Source organism: Rhinolophus sinicus, chromosome 1 (assembly GCF_057876585.1).
Source record: "Rhinolophus sinicus isolate RSI-liver-muscle chromosome 1, RSI-T2T, whole genome shotgun sequence".
In the NCBI taxonomy this organism is placed as follows: domain Eukaryota; kingdom Metazoa; phylum Chordata; class Mammalia; order Chiroptera; family Rhinolophidae; genus Rhinolophus; species Rhinolophus sinicus.
This window is the reverse complement of record NC_142501.1, coordinates 35,697,007-35,720,911: the sequence shown is the minus strand read 5'-3', so window position 1 is coordinate 35,720,911 and position 23,905 is coordinate 35,697,007. Positions and strand designations below refer to the sequence as shown.

At 36.1% G+C, this 23,905-nt stretch overlaps 2 protein-coding genes across 2 annotated transcripts in view; one reads left to right on the top strand and one right to left on the bottom strand.

Moving 5' to 3' along the window:
• Window positions 1–2,658: 2,658 nt before the first annotated feature.
• Window positions 2,659–23,905, top strand: part of GYS2 (glycogen synthase 2) — a 48,613-nt gene continuing 27,366 nt past the window's right edge. The window contains exons 1-5 of the mRNA XM_019738138.3: window positions 2,659–3,156; window positions 13,015–13,196; window positions 15,566–15,757; window positions 17,414–17,596; window positions 22,267–22,411. Of these exons, the coding sequence (XP_019593697.1) occupies window positions 3,036–3,156; window positions 13,015–13,196; window positions 15,566–15,757; window positions 17,414–17,596; window positions 22,267–22,411 (823 nt within the window). The 5' untranslated portion in view covers window positions 2,659–3,035. The remainder of the gene's footprint in view (window positions 3,157–13,014; window positions 13,197–15,565; window positions 15,758–17,413; window positions 17,597–22,266; window positions 22,412–23,905) is intronic.
• Window positions 11,032–23,905, bottom strand: part of SPX (spexin hormone) — a 48,203-nt gene continuing 35,329 nt past the window's right edge. The window contains exon 5 of the mRNA XM_074325940.2: window positions 11,032–11,227. Within this exon, the coding sequence (XP_074182041.1) occupies window positions 11,046–11,227 (182 nt within the window). The 3' untranslated portion in view covers window positions 11,032–11,045. The remainder of the gene's footprint in view (window positions 11,228–23,905) is intronic.

Sequence of the window (23,905 nt, the reverse complement as noted above, 5' to 3'; positions counted from 1 at the left end):
ACTATGAATATACGAGGTCTGACAATTGAGTTCATGAACTTGTTGCCACAATGTTGCTAAACTTTTTTGATATCAGAGAGATTATTGATTACGAATTTGTATCAACTGGACAAACACTCAACCAAGTTTACTATTTGGAAGTGCTGAAAAAGCTGCGCGAAAAAGATGACCCGAACTTTTCACCAACAATTCATGGCTCTTGCATCATGACAATGTACCAGCTCACATGGCACTGTCTGTGAGGGAGTTTTTAGCCAGTAAACAAATAACTGTATTGGAACACCCTCCCTACTCACCTGATCTGGCCCCAGTGACTTTTTTCTTAACCAAAGATAAAGGAAATATTGAAAGGAAGACATTTTGATGACATTCAGGACATCAAGGATAATGTGATGACAGCTCTGCTTGCCATTCCAGAAAAAGAGTTCCAAAGTTACTTTGAAGGGTGGACTAGGTGCTGGCGTCAGTGCATAGCTTCCCAAAGTGAGTACTTCGAAGGTGACCGTAGTGGTATTCAGCAATGAAGTATGTAGCACTTTTTTCAGGATGAGTTTGCAAACTTAATTGTCAGAGCTTCATATGTATACAGGTTTATCACAGACAAATTGCAGGGACCACATAAATATTAATCAGAGAAAGAAAAAGGACCACATAAATATTAATCAGAATCACTACCACCTAAAGAAAACCATTGTAAGAATTTTGTTCATATCTGTTTCAGTCTTCTATTTATATATACTTCATGATTAGAGGTGTATGTATACTTTTATACAAAATTGAATCAATCACACTATTCTTTTTTATGCGCTACTTATTTTTATTTAGTATGTCATAAAATATTTTCATTGATCTATGGTCATTTCCCCCAAAAATGTAATTAATTATTTGAGCAGATAATATATGCATGTGGCATAATATTAAAAAACAAAAAGAAAGAAAAATAAGCCTTCCTTTTACTCCTTTCTTGTTCAATTGTAACCATAGTTTCTAGGGAAAGCTTTTAATAGACCACTATATATATATATGTCTTATAGATAAGACTGAAAAGTTACTAAAGTAGTTGGTATAGTGCCTGGCACTATATTAAGTAACTTGTATAAATGGCCTTATCCCCATTTTAGTAAGAAGACCAAAACTTACTTAAGTGGCAGACTGAACTTGCCCCCAAGCACGTGGTACCTGGCACGTACTGTAAATGAATAAAGTCTTACGGTGCAATTTGAGTATTGAGAATTGACTATCCTGGGGCTTGTTCAATCTTGGAAGAAGCAATCTCAGGATTGCTGAGATTAAACACTACAAACTTGATGCTCTGTTATCACCCTGTCATCCCATTCTCACTTCTTGTCAACATGCCCTTCTGTTTGGTTTTATTGGAATTTGTGTTTGCAGGACTCCCACAGGTTATGTCAATACAGTCAAATCATTTTGTGAAGGAAAAAGTTATTTTGATAATTTGGGCTTCTATCTTTACTATTTTGGTCGTTGATTTTCTTGACTAGCCATATAACTTTTTTTCTTACCACTTGAATGAGTAATAAACTGCTTAAATTTACTTTTGTAGATAAAGATAAGAATCAAATATGTCAAGAATCATGTAAGACATTTAATCTATTTAATTCATGTTGATTTATTAATATCAGATAATGAAATATGGTTTTATTTATCTTAAGTTGTTAAAATAGGCTTAAGTCAGGCCAACTATACAGAAAATGGCTAAAGACCTAATAAAAGGTTACTAATAAGTAAAAAAATAGTAATAGTAATAATAAATAATAAAAATAGTAATAGTACTGACAAGTAACAAATTATTTTTTGAGAATTCTGCTTGTAATTCTAATAAGAAGGATTTCAATTCTTATGTGAATTTCAATTCTACTGCTATAGGGAATGATATAAAAATATTGATTATAGGCTAAATCTGTAAAGTAAGATGTTTCAAAATTAAACATGCTTGTGAATGTCAGTACTTCATTTAGGAACAATATAGAATGTATCTATGTGTGTGTGTGTGTGTGTGTGTGTGTGTGTGTGTGTGTGTGTGTGTAAATAAATTAACACATGCATACCTATATACAAACACATGAAAAAGTAAATATATGGCATTTATTCGCAAGGTGACCTTGGTCATATTTCAGAAGCTAAAATATTTTGCAATTTCCCCGCATATTTGAATAGTTTTACATCTATTAAATTATTCTTTGTCAGTTTGATAATATTTGAGGTAAATGTACAAATAGGACTAAAATTAATTTATATTATCTCATTAAAATGATGATCTGATAATTATTGATGGGTCAAAACGATATTCTGATTATGTTATGTCCAAAGACACACTGGCAATTATATTTTTTCACAAGGAAATTTTAAAGAAAAGTAATTAAGAAAAGGGAAGCCAAGCTCTATACTTATCTTTAAAACTCAATTTGTAGGTGTAGAACAAAATAACTAGGAATAATTTTTTTAATGCTCTATAACAAAGAACAATACTCAGGCAATCTAAAGGGACTGAACACATAGAAACACGTCCCAATCAACTGTACATGTGATCTTAAATGGTCTGCAAACTTTATAAGGAGAATTGCTAATCTTGGATCACTTTGAGAGTGATGAAATAAGCATTGGTGATCATGTGACTCTAGGAATTCGGTCCAAAGGACAAGGGCTAAAGGTCTGGGCTGGCATCACGATCAGCCTATGAAGATGCCACCATCAGAGGGGGTGCTTGCCTAAACCCCAGACCCGTGGATTTTCTCTGTGATTTCTCTGGGTTGTTTGGGTGGATTCTGACTGGCGATACTGTCTCCAATGGACTTGCCCAGAAAGACTGTAAAGAGGGGCTGAAAACTCCTCCTTCAACTTGGGAGTTCTCTGAGAAGCGCATGGGATTTCATTCTCCTGGTTTAGTCCTATGAGAAGCTACCAAAACCTGGGATCTACCAATTTTGAACCTCCGTGTCTCTAAAGTGTACGGCTCCCAGGATTTCACTCAATTGAAAAAGGGATTCGGAAAAGTGTCAGAGGACTGAAGAAGAATGCTCCGAGGCAGATCCCTCTCTGTGACATCCCTGAGCGGGCTTCCTCAGTGGGAAGTTGAAGAACTTCCCGTGCAGGATTTGCTGCTCTTTGAAGTCGCTTGGGAAGTGACCAATAAAGGTTTGTACTGGCCCTGAAGGTGGCTACTTGTCAGATTGCTGAAGAATGTAGATGAGCAGAATGAAGTAGTGAGAATGAATTGCCAGTGAGTAAGGAAAGTATTCAAACTGAGTGTAAGTTTATGTTGCATTTTACCTTGTATATTTCCACAGGCAGTGAAAACTTAGACGTGTGTATGTGTTGAAGGGAGAGTTGAAAATATTAGTCTTTGCCAGGGAATGTGCATTTAAATTAAAATTTGAAATTTAATAACAAATTTATGACAAAATAGAAATAAAAAGTTAATATTTATTTATTTTTTTGGTTTTATGATTTTTTTCTTCAGCCAAAAGCACAGTTTTGTACTTTATTTTAGGAAGAACTGTACCTGATCAGGACCAATTAGAAACTTTAACTCCATATACTGTTAGCAATTACATGAAATATTTAATAATATTTCTAATAATTCAAGATTAGCTTGGAATTAAAGTTTTAACTTAGAAGCAGTTCAGAAGGCATGATATTGAACACTTATTAAAAAGAATAATAGTAATTATCTTCAATAACATATACATAGAAATTATAAAATAAGAAAAGAAATCAAATTAAAATTATTTTTCAATAATGTATAATCTCATTTGTGCTGGATTGGAGAATGCAAGGTAGAGTACTGCAACCTATGTTATATTATGTTAGATAAGACCTGATCACATATTATGTTAGATAGGATCTGGTCTTATATTATAGTAAAATAAGACCGGGTCTTATATTAATTTTTGCTCCAAAAGATGTATTAGAGCTGATTGTCGAGCTAGGTCTTATTTTGGGGGAAACACAGTACATAGAAGTGAAGTGTTTTATAAATAGCTGTTTCTAATGTTCTTTTTCCAGGTTTTTAAATATGCCCAAAGTTCCTGGGAACAGAGCCGTCTCTGTTACATATAAATCCCAGACTGTGCCTTTAAGGTTTTCTCTACAGAGTAGGCAGGAACTCAAGGATATAACTTGTTGGTGGGAAAACATGGGGGGATTCTAGCACTAGGAAACAGTACAGAAGGTGTCTGTGTGAGTTCCAGCACCTGAACAGGGCCCCTTCTCCTTCCTTCTTTTCTCTTCATTTAGCAAACATTAATGGAGCATTGTCTCCCCGTGCTGGGCACACACTGGTGAAAACGGACTCTTATCCATGGATCTTATATCCTGATAACATGTGTGCTGATATCAAGGCCTAGAAGTGCCTGGCACACAGGAAATGCTCACAGGAATTTTTCGTTTTGAATGAAGGAATGAATACATTTATTTTCAACCTCTATGCTGCCTTTGATATTTAACTTTCTTTCATTTCCCATGCAAGAAAAAGGGAGCTTTTTTTGTCAAAAGGAGACCCACAATGTGATTTAGCCAAGTTGATATAATCTCCAACATATCTTTATTTTAATATTTATTTCAGTCTGAATTTTAGAAATGTTTATATAAATAGACAATTATTGTGTTCATCCTGACAGCATGTATTCACTGACAACATAGTTTCTTTTTATTTTGAACTTTTACTTTCCTGCAGTTCATAGCAGTGATATGAGGCATGTTGGAGATCATGAAGCCAGCCCCTCCATTTCATAGATTAAATGGGTGCCTATAAGCATTAAATGATCAAGTAAAGGGCAGGGTTGGGACTAGCATTTAGTTCTCCTCTGAGTCCACTTATCTCTTTTATTACTGCACAGTAATCAAAATTAAAGCATCTATTGCCTAAGGAAATGTTCTCTAGATGAAAGAGCATGAGACTTATAGTTAAAGACCATAGGTTTTTAAGACTTTGTAAAAAACGTCCCTTAAACTACTTGAACATCACTTTCTTCATGAATGATGGAGAAACCACTATCTTACAGTGGTTTGTGGCAAATAGGAGAAATGCATTTATATCCAGGAAAACAAAAGATTTCTTAGAGAGGAAAAAAGTCCCTCACTGACAGAATTTTTTTGCCAATGAACAATGAAAATGTGTAAAACATAAAAATAAGAGAGTCATAGTTAAATTATTGGATGCTAATTCTCAGACCTTAAAATAATCTTTTACACTTGTTCATATTACCCTTCAAATGTATTGCTTTTATTCATTTATTATTATTGTCCACTTATTATTCAGTAAAGACTCATGAAGTGTCTATTAGGTGTCAAGCACTGGGAGATGAGGGGCATAGAGTTTAACAATACAGAATTGATTCCCAATCTTCCAGAATTTACAAACTTGCGGGAAGATAGACATTGAATATGCATTTATAGTCAAACATGAGAAGCATAAGAATAAGAGAATAAGATGCTCTAAGACTATATAGTGTGTGTGTGTGTGTGTGTGTGTGTGATGGGGGGGGAGGTGTTCCATCTAGTTTGGGGTTTGGGACAAACCTCTTACTACAATCATTTCTTCTGCACAGACTTACCCAAATCGTTGTAGACTATGGACCAATTATCATTTGGAGGATATTTAGGATCATTAAAAAGAGTTTAATGAATATTGTCAAATAATGAATGCTAATTTAATACATGTGAACACTTCTGAAATTTAGTCACTAAATAAGTGCTTCTCTTTTAAAATCAACTAAAAACAACTTGTTTTAGCGCTAAGCCATCATAGTGCCAGACATAATACTTCTACCTGTTCCCTCCTTAAACTAGATGCCATTGCGGTGGGTCACATGGTAGGAATGACACATGGAAAAACTCAGAAAACTACAGTCAAAATGATATGGTAGAAGCTGACCATGATTGCAAGTCCACTATTCTGAGGCAGGTGTTCTAAAGGTGTTATCAAGGACCACTTGTTAAAAGTGGACTTCAAAAAGTTTGTAAACCTTGTAGAATTGTATTTGAAAATATGGCTCATACTTGTATGTGTAAATGCTTTTTCGGACAAAAGGACTGAATGCTTTCATCAGACTTCCAAAGGCCTCAATAATTAATGTGACAACCACTGCTCTAAGTTCTCTAAACCCCTGGGTTCCTTTTTGTTAATGTAGAAGTGCCTAGAGCCATAATTTAAAAAGTTGTTTCCTCTAAGTATTGTTTTCCAAGTGCTTTTCTCTAGAGCAGAATAGAAGGGATTCCACCTTCCCCAACACCTAAAGAAGTTTATCTTTTTGTGATACAATCGCTTTCTTCCTCTGTCCCTCACACCACCATTTTTAAAGATCCATCAATTATTCCTCCACATAGTTACTTAGTCTTGCTGTCTCCACCCTTTGGGCTCTGGAGTCAAACTGCCTGGACTGGATTCCCAGCTCCATCATTACCCATGTGATGTGGGATCCATCTCATAGCTTCTCTGTGCCTCAGTTTCCCCTTCTAAAAAGTAAGATAATAATAGCATCTACCTGTAATGGTGCTGTGAAAACTAAAAGAAATACCAATTATAAATAACTTATAACAGTGTCTAACATTTAATAAATACTCTGTAGGCATTATTATTATTTCTTCATAAAATTTCTTCATAAAATGAGGGAGTTGGATCATCCATTATGATAATGGCTTTGTCTTTCAGTGATTCCATGGGTCAGTTTTAAACACAAAAGCAGAAAATTGGAAAAAAAAGATATGGAACAGGGTTGCTACAATCATGGGGACACAGTTACTAGGAGTTGAGGTTGCTTTGCCTGGTATAGATAGATGTGCAGTGGCTTCATCAATGGCATCCCAAGCCACACCACATGAAACACAATCTATGGAAAAACCATGCTTTGTATACACATAGCTTTAAGGGGAGCACTAGTCTCCCACTTCCTTTTCATCCTGAGTCCCTCTTATATAAAACATGGTGCTGTCACTGTCGTGGGGTGTGCACGTGGTTTTGCTCTAAGTGTCTCACCTCCCACTGCCCAAGACTGCAGTTTTTTTTATTTAAATAACAGACCCAGCAAAGCACTGGGCACACAAATACTAGTTGACCATTGTCACCAGTAGCATTTATTTTCTATCCTACCAGCCATGCTACCTCAGAGAATGGTGTTTTAACTATAAAGGTAGTGACTACCCTTCCTTCTGTAACTGTGTCTTGAGATAGGAGGGTAAGATTATTAGCTATGCATACTGAAGTAATATGACTTCCAAATTCTGTAACTTTTAAGAATTTAAAAATAGTGAAGATACTCCCATATTATATGTATATATAAAATGCCTTATTTTGGCTTCTGTCCATATTCCACACTGCTTTGGAGTCTTGGTTTTAGCAATATCAGCAGTGTTTCTGGATGAAACATATATGCCATGGGAGCTCATCTTTTCTTTCTTATGAAAGGTCTGATACTTTGCCCTCACACTAAAGATAGCTCCCATGTTGTTTCGGAAAAAAATATAGATCAATAAAATACAAAGTACATGTTTGAAAGTGAAGGGTAAGTTCAAATTCAGTAGCTAACACTGTGTTAAAACAATAATTCATTAATAAATATGTGTTGGTGACTCTCTGGTTTATACTCCAAATTTGAAAATAAGAACAACCCTATGTCTAAGCCATCACACTTACCTATAATTAGCATGCCAAGAGAGGAGTTTGTAGTAAATAGAATAAAAATTGAGGGAAACTAGTTGATATATAAATACAGGAAGGATAGAGGAAGGATAAAATTGTGCTTGAGCATATGAAATGCATTAAGTGGGCCTCCCCATGGAAAGACTGTACAAGGAGAGCCCTGGGAGGAAAGATTTATTTACAATCAGGCCTCAGCCAATATGGGATGGACTTTTATTTTTAAATTTTATGTTTCTATTCCTGGTAGGCTGAAATAACATGGCCATAGTAGTTATGAACACTCTAAGGCTATTTGGGGACTATCCATATTAAAATTGAAGGCCTCAAGTGGGAAAAAGAGGCAGACAATTAGTTATGTTCATCTTCACATTTCAATTCCCAAATCTAATGATTCATATTTTTAAAATAAAGAATTTCTCTTCTCCTTTATGTTCTTTAGCAAATAAAAATGTGTTTGCGTTTACCCAAGTATATTAGAATTTGAAACACATAATCTAATAAACAAGGATGTTATAAGATCTCTGGGCAAGATATATAGTTGCAAATAAAAGAGTTTTCAAGAACAAAAATGTGAATAAGGCATTTAATAAATGTGAACCATCTGCTGATAATATATTACCCATCATAAGATGAAGATGAGGGAAACAAGTCTATGGAAAAAGAAAAATTATTTTAAGGTTTTGCATTTGCATTTTATGGATAATGGTTTTGAATATATATATACATATATATATATTCAAATTGAATATATATATATGTATATATATAGCAAAAAAATGTATACACATTTTAAAAAAGGAAAAAACGGTATTAAACTTGTAATACTCAATATATAGTGATAACAAAAGATGAATACAAGTCACATTTGACTTCTGCAATTACAAGAGTAGTTCAAAATGGTTACCATCAGCATCCAGACACTTCTGATTATGGCAAACTACTGCTTGAGCAACGTTGGCCAAAGTGTCCACTTGTACATTTTTTTGGCACCCTGATTATATATATATATATATATATATATATATATATATATATATATATATACACACACACACATATATATATTAAATTTTAAAGAAAAATTTTTTTAATTGCCCTTTAAAACAATTTCTCTAAATTTGTTTTTCCTTAACAAACAGTTTATACAGTTCATTAAATTTTCTGGAATTTGAGAAAATATTTAGATGTGGTCGATGTTGGCATCAATTTTAGTAGACTCAGATTCATTGTTGAATGGTTAAGTGAATCAATCTGGAAACCTCTGCTTGCAGAATTTGCAGATCCTCTTCATGTGTCCCATGCTATCCTCATCACCTGCCATCTGAGCTGTGATACTGTTCTTATTATCAGACTGCTCAAGGGACAATTTTAAGTACAGTCAAAAAGCCTTTTCTTAACAATGAAGTTCTTAAGGACAATAAGTTTATGTAAGCTCATATGAAAATTGCTTGCATGTAATATTTACATTTTGGGAGTTACATTAACTCTTCTCATTTATAAATGAATGAATTCTGTTAGTATCATATAGTAGTATCAACATTTGTGTTTTGTGTCTTCTTTCTCAAAAGCAATTTACCAAAAAGTATATTTTGAGTTGTTCAGGCTTAAAGAAAAATTTGCAGAGTGCAATTCTACCTTTTGGCCATAGATTGTAACTATCTATTAGATTTATTAAAGTCTAAGTTACTGAAATAAGAAATTTAAGAGATGCAGTAACTATCAAACCCTATATCCTGATGAATTGATATACCTTATGAAAAACTATAGTGAAAAATAAGAAGCTTTTTTTTTCATTATACAAGTAATAAAATTGCTCTTGGAAATGGAATTGCAGATTGGTGCCAGGACCTGTATTAGCTTTGAGAGTTTACACAGAATATCTTGAGTCATCCCCTCGCCTATAGCTCATGAACAAAATATTGCTCAAGAAATTGGTTCAGAGAGAGAGAGATCCAAGATGGTAGAGTAGATAAAAACTGGGCCGGCTTCCTTCCATGAACACATTAAAATTACAACTGAATTGTAGAATAATAAACATGGAGAACCAGCTGAAGTCTGGATGAACAGAAGTTTTATAACTAAGAATATAAAGAAGCCATGTCAAGACTGATAGGAAGGGTGGAAACGTGAAATAGGCTGTCCCCAAACCTCCATGTGGTGGTTGAGAACCAGGAGGGATATTTTAGCTATGGAGGTTCCCCCCAGAGGATCAAAAGACCCCAACCCCACACCCGCCTCTCCAGCCCAGAGTACTGGTGCCAGGAAGAGGAGCCTCCACAACATCTAGCTGTGAAAAACAGTGTGCATTCCAACTATCCAGGTTGAATGGAAGGATGCAGGAAACCCAGATATCCTCTTAAATGGCCCACAAACAGAGTCTCTCACTAGCAGGCACTCACCTTGGGCTCCAGTGGAGGGACAGTAACTCAGTGGTGTGGGGAGAGCATCGGGGACATGTTGTGGGGGGGCAGACTGAGGTATGTCTTCAGAAGGAGGGCTGGAGGATAGTTGCTCTCTTCCTTGTGTGGAATCTTTCTCCTGTGCAGCCAGTAGATGGCTGCTACCTTTATTTGTTGAAGCCTCTCCCACAGGCCAAATCTTAATCTGATTGGCTTGGTGAGCTCTGCTGCTCTACCCTGCTGACAACCTGAGAATTTGCCCCGCCCAACTTGTCCAACACCAGAGGCATTTTCTCCGAAAACAGCCAACCCCACATGCACTGCACTCTTTTTTGAAAAACTATCAGAGTTCGCAGGACCCAGGTGGGCAGCAGATGGCCATGGTGTGCTCTGAGACTTTTGCTGAGTAGCTCCAGGCTCAGCACTGGCACCAAACTAGAGTCTACATTAACCAGTTGACCACAATTCTTCCCACTCTAGTGACTCCCTGAGACCCTGCCTCACCCAACTCTTGTACTGCACGAGGCATTATCAGGGGCTGAATCTTAAGGGAGCCAGCAGAAGGCAGCAGGCTTTGGGGTGTGCTGGCTTTTTGTGGAGCTACCCAGGTCCACTACTGGTGACAGCCATCCTATGTATTAGGTAGAGCTACCTAATACATATCTATCAACAATTGCTTTTAATGTAAATGGATTAAATACTCTAATCAAAAGACATAGGGGGGCTGAATGTATAAGAAAACAAAACCCTTACATCTGCTGTCTTCAAGAGAATCACTTCAGATTGAAAGACACACAAAGATGGAAAGTAAAGGGATGGAAAAGATATTTCATAAAAATGGAAATGAAATAAACAAACAAAAAAGCTGGGGTAGCCAATACTTTAACCAAACAAAATAACTTTAAAACAAAGGCTGTAAAGAGAGACAAAGAAGGACCCAGTAATCCCATTTCAGAATATTTACCTGAAGAAATCCAAATGCTATTTCAAGGGGACATGTGTATCCATATGTTCATGGAAGCATTGTTTACAATGGCCAAGAGGTGGAGGCAGTCTGGGTCTGTTGGTGAAAGAATGGATAAAGAGGAGGTGGTACATACATACAATGAAATGTTGCTTGGCCATGGAAGGGAGTGGGTTCTTGCCATCTTCAGCAGCATGGATGGACCTGGAGTGTCAGACAGAGAAAGACAGGTATAATGAGATTTTGTTTATATATGGAATCTAAAGATCAAAATAAACAAAGAAAACAGAAAAAAACTCATAGATACAGAGATCATATTGATGGTTGCCAGATTGGAGGGGGATTGGGAATGAGTAAAAAAGGGGAAGGGATTAAGAAGTACAAACTTGTTGTTACACAGTAATCATGCAGATGTAGGTTATAGCATAAGGAATATAGTCAATAATATAGTAATAACTATCTGTGATGTCAGATGGGTACTAGATTCTTTGGGGTGATAGATGGGAAGAGGTTAGGGGGAAGGTAAAAAAGGTGGAGGGATTAAGAAATGCAAACTGGTAGTTACAAAATAGTCATGGGGATGCAATGCGCATCATGGGGAATGTAATCAATAGTATTGTGATAGTGTGGGACATTGTCAGATGGTTGTTGGACTTATCATGGTGATCATTTCTTTAGGTATATAAATGTTGAATAACTATGGTGTATACGTGAAACTAATATAATATTGTATGTTAGCTATATTTTAATAAAAACCCTTAAAATAAATTTAAAAAGGAAGAAATTGATTCAGACTGTTCTCATATTCTCATATGAGATAATTGTTTAGAGCCAGCACAAGAAATAACCACAAGAATGTCTTTTTCCCTTTGGTCCTCTCTATTCTTCCTACCTGGTTACTCCACCACAAGTCTTTCCTTTTGAATGCTTATTGCTCTCCATGTGAACTCTGACTTCCCAACTTAGGGCTTTAGCTCTAACCCTTCCCTCTGCCTGAAAAATTTCTTCCCCATGATATCCACCTGTTTATATCTTTATCTTTTTAAGTATTTACTCAAATATCACCTTTTCAATGAGCCTTAATTTTTAATACTACTGTTATGACCTGCCTTTTCGCCCAAACTGTTATTTTCGTCCCATTGAATAGATGAGCTAATTGAGCCTTAGGTTAAGTGAGTTAACTAGTTCAATTTAAATTGGTTCTAATTTTTCAACACTATAATGTCTCAATAAATATCCTTATACATATATTTTTGTTTCCTCCCAGGACAATTTTCAATATGTGGACTTGCTGGATTCAAGGGTATACATATTTTATGAGAGCGTACATATTTTTGTGTATTAATAGTGGTGTTAGTGATGCCAGAGGGGGAAAAAATGAAATACCGTATGAAAATTTATATTTGTGTCACTGGGTTTGACATGAGGGTTGGGTCAAGCATTCCCCTTCAAAATCTATCAGCTCTTTCTTCTTGTCAAAAGCTACCTTGTTTGGTACCTTAGAAGGGAAGTGGCTCTTTAGCTTTGGAGACTTGCTCATAATTTCAGCAGTGGCCATTATTTGGACATACCTTAGACCCTTCTTGTATCACTGTAGAAGAAGGGGTGCAAGGTGAGTACTGCTGCTGTCACAAGTCATGACAATAGCTGTTTGTTCCAACTTTGACAATTCAATGTGGCTAGAGCTTTAAGCCAAGTACTGCTTCATTCCAATTGTATTTTCAGGTTTTCTCGAAATGTACTTCTCTGCTGTTGACAACCTGTTGGTCTCTGACCTGCACCCAGTAGGGGCTTTAAAATATGCATGACTTGAGCTAATGGTGACCATTTATTGATGTATTTTAAAAGCTTTCTTTTAGGAAGTTAAATAAACCCTTGTGCTTGATGGGTCCTAAGTACACACTTAAAAATGAGGACTCACTTCCATGCCTTTATTCTTTAACTTGAATTCCTAACCTGATAATGATAATGTAACCTTTTATTTTTAACAGTTGGTGGCATCTATACTGTGATTCAGACAAAGGCCAGAACAACAGCAGATGAATGGGGAGACAATTATTTTCTGATTGGTCCATATTTTGAGCAAAACATGAAGACTCAGGTGGAACAGTGTGAACCTATAAATGATACTATTAGAAAAGCAATGGACACAATGAATAAACATGGCTGCCAGGTAATGGATACTAATGGGCATATCACTTGACAAGTCTTAGTAAACTATTCTTGGAAAACAACCCAATTCACATGAACTCACAAGAGAAGACTATTCAGCTACTTAGAGAAAAGGAGCAGATTTATGAGAAAGATGATGAACTTGATTTTAAATAGGTACACTTTTGAGGCACCTTGTGAAAACCATGGGAAAGTAGCGAATTGTATAGTAGTTTTGGAACTCAGCAGAAGGTATAGAGTAGACATATTTCTGGGGAAGTCATTTGTGTCTAAATTGTAGTTGACATAATGAGTGTTGATATTAGTATTCAGTGGAAGTTTATAGACTAAGAGCAAAAGTTTTGAGCCAAACCTCGGAGATGTTAATGTGTTAGAACATCTACATTAAAAGAAGTCAGAGATTGTAGAAGGAGAAGCACAGTGATGGAGAACCAAGGATATCCAAATCCTAATTCTCAGAACCTGTGAACATATTACCTTATATAAAAAAAGGACTTTGTAGATGTGATTATGTTAAAATGGGGAGATTATCCTGGATTACCTGGATTATCCTGGATTAGCACAATATAATCACAAGAGTTCTTATAAGAGGGAGGCAATAGAATTTGAATCAGAGGAGAGGTATGACAACGGAAGCAGAGGTTGGTGTGATGAGTTTTGAAGATGGCCGATGGGGCCAAGGAATGTAGGTGGCCTCTAGAAGCTGGAAAAGGCCAGAAAACAGTTTCTCTTCTAGAGAATACAAATGGAATGCAACTCTTTCAACATGTTGATTTTAAACTATAAGACCCATTTCTGTCTACTGACTCCCAAACCTGTAAGATAATCAATTTGTATTGTTCTAAGCTACTAGGTTTGTGATAATTTGTTGCTGTCACAATAGGAATAGTGAGATCAAGACAAAGGAAAAGAGAGATTCAAGTATGAAGGAGGGATTAAGTCAACAAAGGATTGAACCAGAGTCAATTGGGTTTAGCAATATATTAAGGTCACACAAGGTAAACTTGTTAAATATAGCCTCAAAGGAGAAGGGGCGCTTAAATAAGATAGCAGTAAGTTAATGAATGAGAGAATGGTGAGAAAAGGGCTACAAAAATTATGGCTATGAGATTTTTCTATGAAGAGGAAAGATAAATTAATTAGTTTCAGATTGACATGGTTTTGAGAATTAATGTTTTATTAACTGTGAGTGAGACCTGAGTATATTTATGTGCCAAAAAGAAATATCTAGTAGGCAGGAGAAGTTGAAAGTTCAGAAGAAATGGATGATTGAAGAGAGTAAGGTCACTGAGAATGGGAGAGGGAACAAGATCCAAAGCCCTATTGAAAAGATCATTCTTCTCCCCTTTCACTTAAACAGGAGATAAAAGATGAATATAAGTAGAGATAAGTTGATGAAGAATTCAGGATGGTCTCACTCAAGGTTTTTGATGATCTCACTGAGGTAGGGGTTAAATGTCATCTTATGAGAGGAAGCAAGTTTTAAAATAAGAGAATTTGAAGGAAGAAATTCTAAAAAATGTTCAAGGGTAGATAAAAGAATGTCTGGACATCTTTGATGTATAGTCATGATGTTTTAGTGGCACAAATATACATGATTGGCATCAATCAGCAGCCTGAGTGAAAGTGCAGTAAGTTGAATAGATGGAGAGTCAGTGTTGTCTAATTTCAGCATTTGTGCAATGGGTCAAATTGGCACAAGCGTTAGAGGTAAGTCTGTGATTGACTAAATTAATGTTGAAATGATGAACAGTCAATTTAAAGAATGTAATAGGTTAGACTTTGAGCTGCTAGATTAAAGAGATAATGTATCTTGGGCAATGTATTTAAATAAAATCTCTGGCGTCAACCATATTGAGAAATACTTTGAGTCACTTTTTTTTTTGATAGGAAGAATAAGAGAAATCATATACATTTGTCTACAGAAACAATTTTTTTCTAGCAAGAAATATTGTAAGTCCTGTTGCATAAAGATAAATAAGTGACACAGTAGAAATTACATCCAACTACAATTTGTGAAAGATACAAAGTAGTTCATCTTATGACTATCATAAAAAAATAGACGATAATTAAATCCTAAAACTATGAGCTTAAGGTCACAGGAAAGCATACATGAGCTATAGATACTTTCTTTATAAATGACCAAATTTACTGAAGAGCAAAACGGAGATTCTAGGTGAATGGATGCAAGCCCATTCCATCTTCAGGCTCAAACACCAGATAGTTTGTGTTATCACTACGATTTCCCATATAGTTTGTATAATCTGCTATTAAGTTCTAAGTAAAGTTTGTATCTTCTAAGCACAAATACATTTTCCTCCCTCGCATTACTTAGCATGATAATATGGCTCTGTGTTCTTTATATGGCAGGTACGTTTTGGAAGATGGCTGATAGAAGGGAGTCCTTACGTGGTGCTCTTTGACATAGGGTATTCAGCTTGGAATCTGGACAGGTGGAAGGGTGACCTCTGGGAAGCATGCAGCGTTGGCATCCCTTATCACGACCGAGAAGCCAATGATATGCTGATATTTGGATCTTTAACTGCCTGGTTCTTAAAAGAGGTACAGCTTACTGTATAGCTATACAACAGAGGGGCAGCATGATTGTGTTCCATGCCCAGCATGGTCAGCAATGATCCCATGGTTTCTAGATTAAGTGAATTTTGAGTTGCTGCCATTATTGATTGTCCTAATACATTTCAAAGCAATCAGAAAATGTTTAGCATTCCTCAAACTAAATGCCAGCCTTTGGAACAGGGTAATAATAATGCTTATTAATATTTACCTCATGTCAGGTTTAAACAGAATAATGTCTATAAAACATCCAATTATATTGCCTGCTACATAGATGATACTTAATTATATGCAAGAAAAAATTAATGTACACCATGCACTATGTACATGAATTCTAGAATCAAGGAAGTAGGAAATAGCTTGAAATACTTTGTTTTCTTTATGCACGAGTACTCATGGAACTGCAGTGACTTTTAGAAACTTTCATCATTTGCTAAGGGCTGAAGTGATCCAGCAATTGCTAAGGTGTTCATATCAGTGAAATATCCCATAAGTGAAAAAAAAGAAGTGTTAGAAACCAGCCCTTGTTAAATAAGACAAGCCTGCCCTCTCTTAAGTCTTCAAAGCATGACAGTAAGATTTCTTTGCAATTTTTGCACCACCTCAAGATGATGATGCCTAATCTAAAAATGGAGCATCCCTAGGAAGGTGGGTGTGGCCTAAGGACAAATCACAGAACTGTTGTTGAGAGTGTGCTCCTCTTGGCCAGTCTTTCTTACTGATGAAGTCATATTCCAATAGCCATATAGGTTTGCCTTGAAGTGAAGGGGAAGGTAAAGGGGCAGTCCGATTGCTTTGTGTTGGTGACAGAATAGGAGAAGAGTGAGGATGCTGGCAGGTCTGCTCTAATGACCAATATGCACTGTTGCTTTAGTTGGTAGAACCAATTATTGCTCTGCAAACTGCCTCCCTGAACCACTGCCCCCAGGGCTGAGTTCAGCCTCCAAATGAATGTTTGTGAATGTGTGTGTGTGTGTGTGTGTGTGTGTGCGTGTGTGTGGTGTGTGTGTGCTGTCATCCTTTCTGTTAAATGGAACAGAGGGGAGAGAAGCAAAGTAAGGCCCCAACTTCCTTTAAAATAAAGCAGTTCCAGAAATAGAGATGGTCTTTGGTAAAAAAGTGTAAATAAAGACACTGAAAAAAATAACCCAAGGCTTCTGGGCAAGTCCTCTTTCTGCTGTCACCTCTGCTGCCATGGCTCTGTGCAACTGTTAGTAGCTGTGAGGAACTTTTTGAAGAGTAGATGCTTTAAAGTACAGAGGTTTAGCCTAAGTCAGTGGTTTTCAAAGAGTATTTCCGTGGACCACCAGTAGCAGCATCCCCTGAAACCTGTAAGAAATGCAAATTCTTGCCTTCAGCCCAGAACTATTGAATTAGATGACCTGGGAATGGAACCCAGATGACAGTACTTAACAAGCCTTCCTGGTGATTGTGATGTATGCTAAGGGTGAGAACCACTGGGCTCTCTGAACATGCCACCAAATCTTATAAAGCACTTAAATGTGCTAAATCTGCAGTTTTCATATTTAGATCCCTTTAAATTGTGCTAAAATTTATAGGCATGATAACTTTCCTTATGTTGTGGGCCATGAGCCAGATCAAGCTTCACCAACAACTTTTCTAAATGCCTCTTTTCTGATGTAGGTGACAGACCATACGGAAGGTAAACATGTCATTGCCCATTTCCATGAATGGCAGGCCGGAACTGGGCTAATCCTTTCTCGTGCCCGGAAACTTCCTATCGCTGCGATATTTACCACCCACGCCACACTGCTTGGGCGGTATCTCTGCGCAGCAAACATTGATTTCTACAACCATCTTGATAAGGTAAGTAATCCTACCTCCTTCCCCCTCACCACCTTTCTTTTCGATCCTTGAAGCTGAAGGCTGAGAAGTATCGATCTTTATGTTTCATCTGCCAGCCAGATGACAGAAATGCCCTTTTAACTAATCAATATTCATGGCAAAACCTCCCCTGGTGACAGAGAGCTTGTATAGTTTAACTGTTCAGAACACAGTAGTAGTGAGAGGCGATGTCTGTCTGTTAGGGAGTAATAGATCCAAGATCCAAAGGGGCATGATGGGAGTAAGACATTGTGGACACAGAATTGGGCTCCTGTCTACCCTGAAGCTTGGGAAATGCTGTGAGGACCCTGGAGTCAGACACAGCACTGACTGGCTGGTAGAGAACCAGGATTCTAGGCATACAACTTGCACTGTGAGCCTTGTTTCCTTTCCTCCAAGTGAACAAATGGTCAGATTTCTCCTGTAATTCTGCAATGCGTAGGGGGAGTTTGGTGGGGGGTCAAATAAGACAGAAGTTATTACAAACAGTGATCTGTGTCCTTGGTGACCAGACAGTTGTATCTGCTCATTTTAGAAGACAGTCCGATTCTATGACCCAAACTCATTCAGTTTTGACTTCTTTCTTCTATTTTCCATCAGTTAAATCAGATTACAGTATGTCTTTTATATCATCATGTCAATAATATCAACAAAGTATTTGCATACCATACAATCAGGGCTTTTGTGGATTTGGTATCTATGTCGCCAATCATAGCATTTTAGGATTCTGTTTCACTATCAGGAAAATTAGGAAGTTAGAAAATTGATTTCTAAAGTCTTCTCCAGTTAGAAAAAAAAAGCTAAGATTCTGTGAAATAAAGTATATGTGTGAGTGATACATAACTAATACTTAGGTAGTGGTAGTGGAGAATTATACAACTATCTCAAAGAGACTTTGAATGCAGGAAAGGTTTTTTCTGACAAACTTCAACATTTGCAAAGCAATGAATGGTCCTAATGACAGTTTTCCTATAAAAAGGTCAGCCTAACCTAAAGGTCAAATTGTGAACATAAGATGTACATTTAAAATAATGTTTTAAAGGTCAGGAGACCAGTGAAATTTCCTAATAGTGTACGATCATGGTAGACTAATAGGAGCAAACCCGTGATCCATGACAAGCTCAACAACTGTGTTTCCTGAAGAAGAGCAGACTTGGATTTTTGTAAAAGAGAAAATGTTAAGATAGGTATTTCAAATATTTCACTTCAGAATACTTAAGAGCATTATATAGTAATTAATAAAAACAACTAATGATATACATCAGACTATTTGTTTTTAAAGAACAAATGCATTGTAGTATATAGTTATATATTACAAATATTTTCGTCTGATAAAAGGTCAGTATTTATATCATACTGTCTTGAAATAGGACTATATATCTCCACAGCTTAAAGCCCCTCACTAGTTGAAATATGCAAGCTTAGTCAGACCCTAAGCCCATTGTTTTAGTAAAATGTCCAGTTCAGCAGAGTGACTAGTAAATAACAAGTAGTCAACAACTAGATTTTGAGTTAAACTCATAATAATTTCTCACAGAAAAATCCCCCATAATCATTTTTCACAGCAAACCCTCTCCCCATACTCACACTGGGTTTAGAATTTGGGTAGTACATAGAAATACCAAATTATATAAATGAATAGTTTTTGAAAGTTCAGCATAAGAAATGACTCACAATTTAGTTTTTGATGCAAGACCCAAGATTTGTTTCAGTATGTTCTGACTCAAGCAAATAAACCTGGGGATGTGGGGAATTAAAATACAAATAAAAGTATTCAACTTTTATGAAAGCAGAAATATTACAATTATTTTACTCAAATAATAATTTCTAACTAAAAAAATTTTTGTTATTAGCCAATTCACATGGATTCAGCATATGAATTTTATGAGACTCTCCAAGAAGAATTTTCCAAATTTATTATTAGTGATCCAGTAATTGGTCAATTTCCCCTCTGCTAAAAGAGCTAGATAACTAATGTTTCCTTTTTTTTTTTAAAGTTTTCTTATGTTTTGGTCTCTCTTTTCTTGATAGCAACAGAATTTCCTTGATGGAAATGTAAGGACAGTGCTGTTTGCGATTTGAAAATGTTGAAGGAAGCCATCCATAGACAATTATTTGGTAGATTTTAACCCTTTCCTCTGACCAACTTTTGAGCTGGTCATCTTTGATTATAAGGTTACCCTTCTCTGTTGCTGGACATGTGTAAACAGATAAGGTTGCTATAAAGCCCAGGTGTGGCCATTCATACCACTGACATAAAAGATAAGGGACCCCGATAGGACCAGGAAAAGGCAGAAGCAGGCATAAGTGCCTGTCTTCACGGAGACCTGTGTCTCTGCATACTTGTTTTACTCACTTAGAAAATGTATCTTCCCATCTATACATGTCTAAATGATTAATTACTATCCCATATATAAAATCTTATTCTCAACATCAACAATAAATAACAATGCTAAAGTTATTGAGCACTTTCCATGTGTCATTTGTAAACATTTGACATGTGTTATTTCAATTGCTCTTCGCAAAATCTTAAGGAGGTAGGAAACATTTAATATTTCTTTCCAGAGTTATTTTTCTTAGACATAGGCCATGTCTTCACCATATGGCTAAACAAGCCCATTCAGTGCTTTCCATTGCATACAGTACAAAGGCTAAATTCAGAAACTATATAATGTTTTCTCTTAGATACTACTACTTTCATATGTAGCTGTATTAAAGATAACCTTTATAGATGATGTAATACAGAGTTGTACACCTGAAATCTATGTAATTTTACTAACAATTGTCACCCCAATAAATTTAATTAAAAAAAAAAAAAAGATAACCTTCAATAACTAAGCAAAAAATGGCAAAAGCCAACAATTGTTGTCAAGTATTGACTTCAGGGAATTCTGGGATCTGGCCCTATTATATCCTACCAGGATGTGGCCCTATTATGTCTCCTACATTCTACACCCAGTGGCACAGTCATGTCAAACATCTTGCGATTTTCTGCACATGCCATATAACTTTATATACTTGTTCTTTAAGACAGCTAATTCTTCAGCCTAAAATAAACTTTCCACAAATTGAACTTTTCTATCCCAGTCCAAATGGCATTTTATTCATCCAGTCAACTTGAAGATATAAAGGTGAATAACTCCTGGTCTTGTCATTGAAAATCTTACAGTCTAGAGGTGATACTGACAATATGAACACTTATATCGTGTGAGATACTTTTCCCTAAACTCAGCCAGAGTGAATCAGTCCTGCTCTGATCCTATACTTTACTAAGGCACTTATTTATTTCTAACTGATTTTTACCCATTTCCTCACTAATTTACAGAAACATATTAATTATTCAACAAATGTTGGTTGAATGAGAGATTTGGTTAAATAAATGAGACCAACCATATAGAGATTTTTTAAAAAACTTCTGCTGATCTAAGGATGCCATATAGAGCCCTGATTCAAACATTTTCAGAGATGTTTGCAAATATAGTCAAGAAAAAATATTCTGTTCAAATCTTTAGAATCATTTAATGAGTCTTTTTTTTTTTCTTGGTAGTTTATGATGCAGTAACTATTGGGACTGACTTGTTGATTGAGTTAGAGTCAAAAATGATATAAAAGTAGGTGAGAACACAAGCTTGGAGTCAAACTGATTTGGGATCAATTTAGGGCTCTGCTAAAATGCTTAATGGGCATGTGACCTTGGCCAAGTTCCTTTACCGTTAAAAGTTTCAATTCCTCCTCCATAAAATGAAGACAAAATATGTGCCCCAGTGATTTATGAAGATTAAAAAATGATATTATGCTTAGAAGAGTGCCTGATGCATAGTGTTGAAAAATTTCTAATAATCTTTATTATGAAAAGAGCATTGCTGATACAATGCCAGAAATTGCATAATGTTTTCCCTTAGATACTGCTACTTTCATATGCAGCTGTATTAGAGATAACCTTCAATAACTAAGCAAAAAGTGGCAAAAGCCGACAATTGTTGCCAAGTATTTAAATAATTGTTAGGGGTTTGGTTCATTATGGTTTTTTAAAAGTTAAGATACCCAGAATAATGGATAATTGCATAATCTAAAACAATCTAATTAAAGTAACCAGACACTCCTGAAATTATATGGTAGGACTTCTATAACCATGGAAAAGCATTTCTCGCTTCTCTTTGTCAGGTTCCCTTTCAGTGAATTAAAGATGATAATTATCTTTAGTTTTGGTATCAAGTTTAATGTCAGTGTTATTTCATTGTTTATGGAGAAAAAATGATAAGGACTTTGGGGGAAGAAATTAACTCAATATTTATAAAATGTGGGATAAGTAAAAGTATAATTAAAATACCAAGAAATCAAGAATTCTATGTGATTATAAAAAAGTGGAAATATAATTTACTTAGGAGGCTAAATAGTAGTTTAGAAGCAGAAATGAAATAAACAACACCTTTTTAAGCATAAGTAGCTATGCATTTAGTAATGGATTTAATAAAAATTATCATTACTTTTTTGTGGCCATAAAATTTTACACAGCCTTGAGGGACAAAATATGAGAAATAAGTGATTTTGTTTTGCTTCTGTAGAAGGATCAGTGTAAGCAAATGTACATGTGCTTGTTTTATTTTGTTTTGTTTTGTTTGTGTGTGTGTGTGTGTGTGTTTTCCCAACAGTTTAACATAGACAAAGAGGCTGGGGAAAGGCAGATTTATCATCGATATTGCATGGAGCGAGCGGCAGTCCACTGTGCTCATGTGTTCACCACAGTTTCTGAAATAACAGCAATAGAGGCAGAGCATATGCTCAGGAGAAAGCCTGGTAATTATTACCCCTGCATTTGTCATTAATCTTTCAGTTCCAAATGTTACTAGAGTAAGAGAATTTTGTTTAAAACAAAAAAGCGTAAAACAATAGGGCAAAAATTGCATTCACTATTACCATTCAAATCTTCACCCACACTTTCATTCTCAATTTCAGTAGCTTTGCAGTAAAACCAACACTCAGCTATGTCTGGAACACAGTAGTGTTCAGTCTGGGTTTGTTAAATAAATGGCCTATACTTCAAATGCCCTGGGTCTGAACTAGGTTATCATAATGACTTGGGGTGATTAACCAAGCTGAGTTGACTTTTCTATGTTAAGAAGACGGAAGTTCAGAAAATATCAGAAATTTGTGCAAGACTAGCCCAGTCCTACATCTTATGACATTTCCTCATCGGTCCTATTTAGTAGAAATTTGTTGCCCTACTTCTTCCAAGACCTTTTTTGCAAGTTTTCCTAAAGACTATCCGCAGGCCCATCTAGAGGTTGCAGTGCCAAGAGGCATGTTCATAAATCGTAACCCTGTCACCTGCCCACAGATGATTGGTTCACAGGTAGAAACCTGGTGTAAGCCAGGCCAATTAGAATGCTCCCATAGGAAGGGGTCTACACAGAGGAATCTCTTTGAGTGTGCTCCTGTATAATAAAAATGTCAGGTTTGAAGCTCTGAACAGTGTCCATTTTTTATTATGTTGCATGGGATACAAAAAGGTGAAACTATAGTGAAGTGCAATAAGCAACAGATACAGACTGAGAGAGGACTCGAGATTCTGCACAGTGATTTAGACTATGGTTTAAACTAATTCCTGAGGCCCAGTTAAATCTTTGCCACGAGACAGGCCAGAATCCGATTCCTAAGTCCTCATTATTACACTTAAGCCAGTGTTAGTAGGTTTGTTACTTGCAACCAAACAGCCCTAATTAATATGTCCTCATTGCTTAATTCCTCTGGTCTTGTCTCTAGTTGTCTTTCTTTCAAATACCAGTTGAATGTGTAGAGGAGGTATTTCAAGACGTTAGATCATTTTTTAAAAAAGAGAATCCAAGTAATTTGCAGAGTGGCAGCATAAAGTCCCCATGCTGTTCTTTTTCCTTCTAAGGATTCTCTTGGGCTCATCTGGATTCTCACTCTCATGCCTCTTACAGAAGTTTACTCCATCAGTATGCTCATTTGTTTCTTGGATCTTCCTTGTTTCCTGTCCACAGTATCTTTTTCTGTGCTTACAAAAATGTTGTGTGTGTTTTTAATTCTAAAATAAAAATTTGTCTGAGGCCACTACTCTGTCAAATATCTACCTAATCTCATCCGTCCTCCTCCTGTCAAATATTATAGAAGAAGAAACCATAGTTGCTTCTTCCACTTACTCATAGCCCCTTCAACTCTGACTTCCAACCTTCAACACTTAGCCTGAAAGTGCTTTTCCAAAAATCACCAAATTCAGGATTCCCTATTTTTAAAAAATGTTCCTTGACATTCTTTAGCATTTAAAAA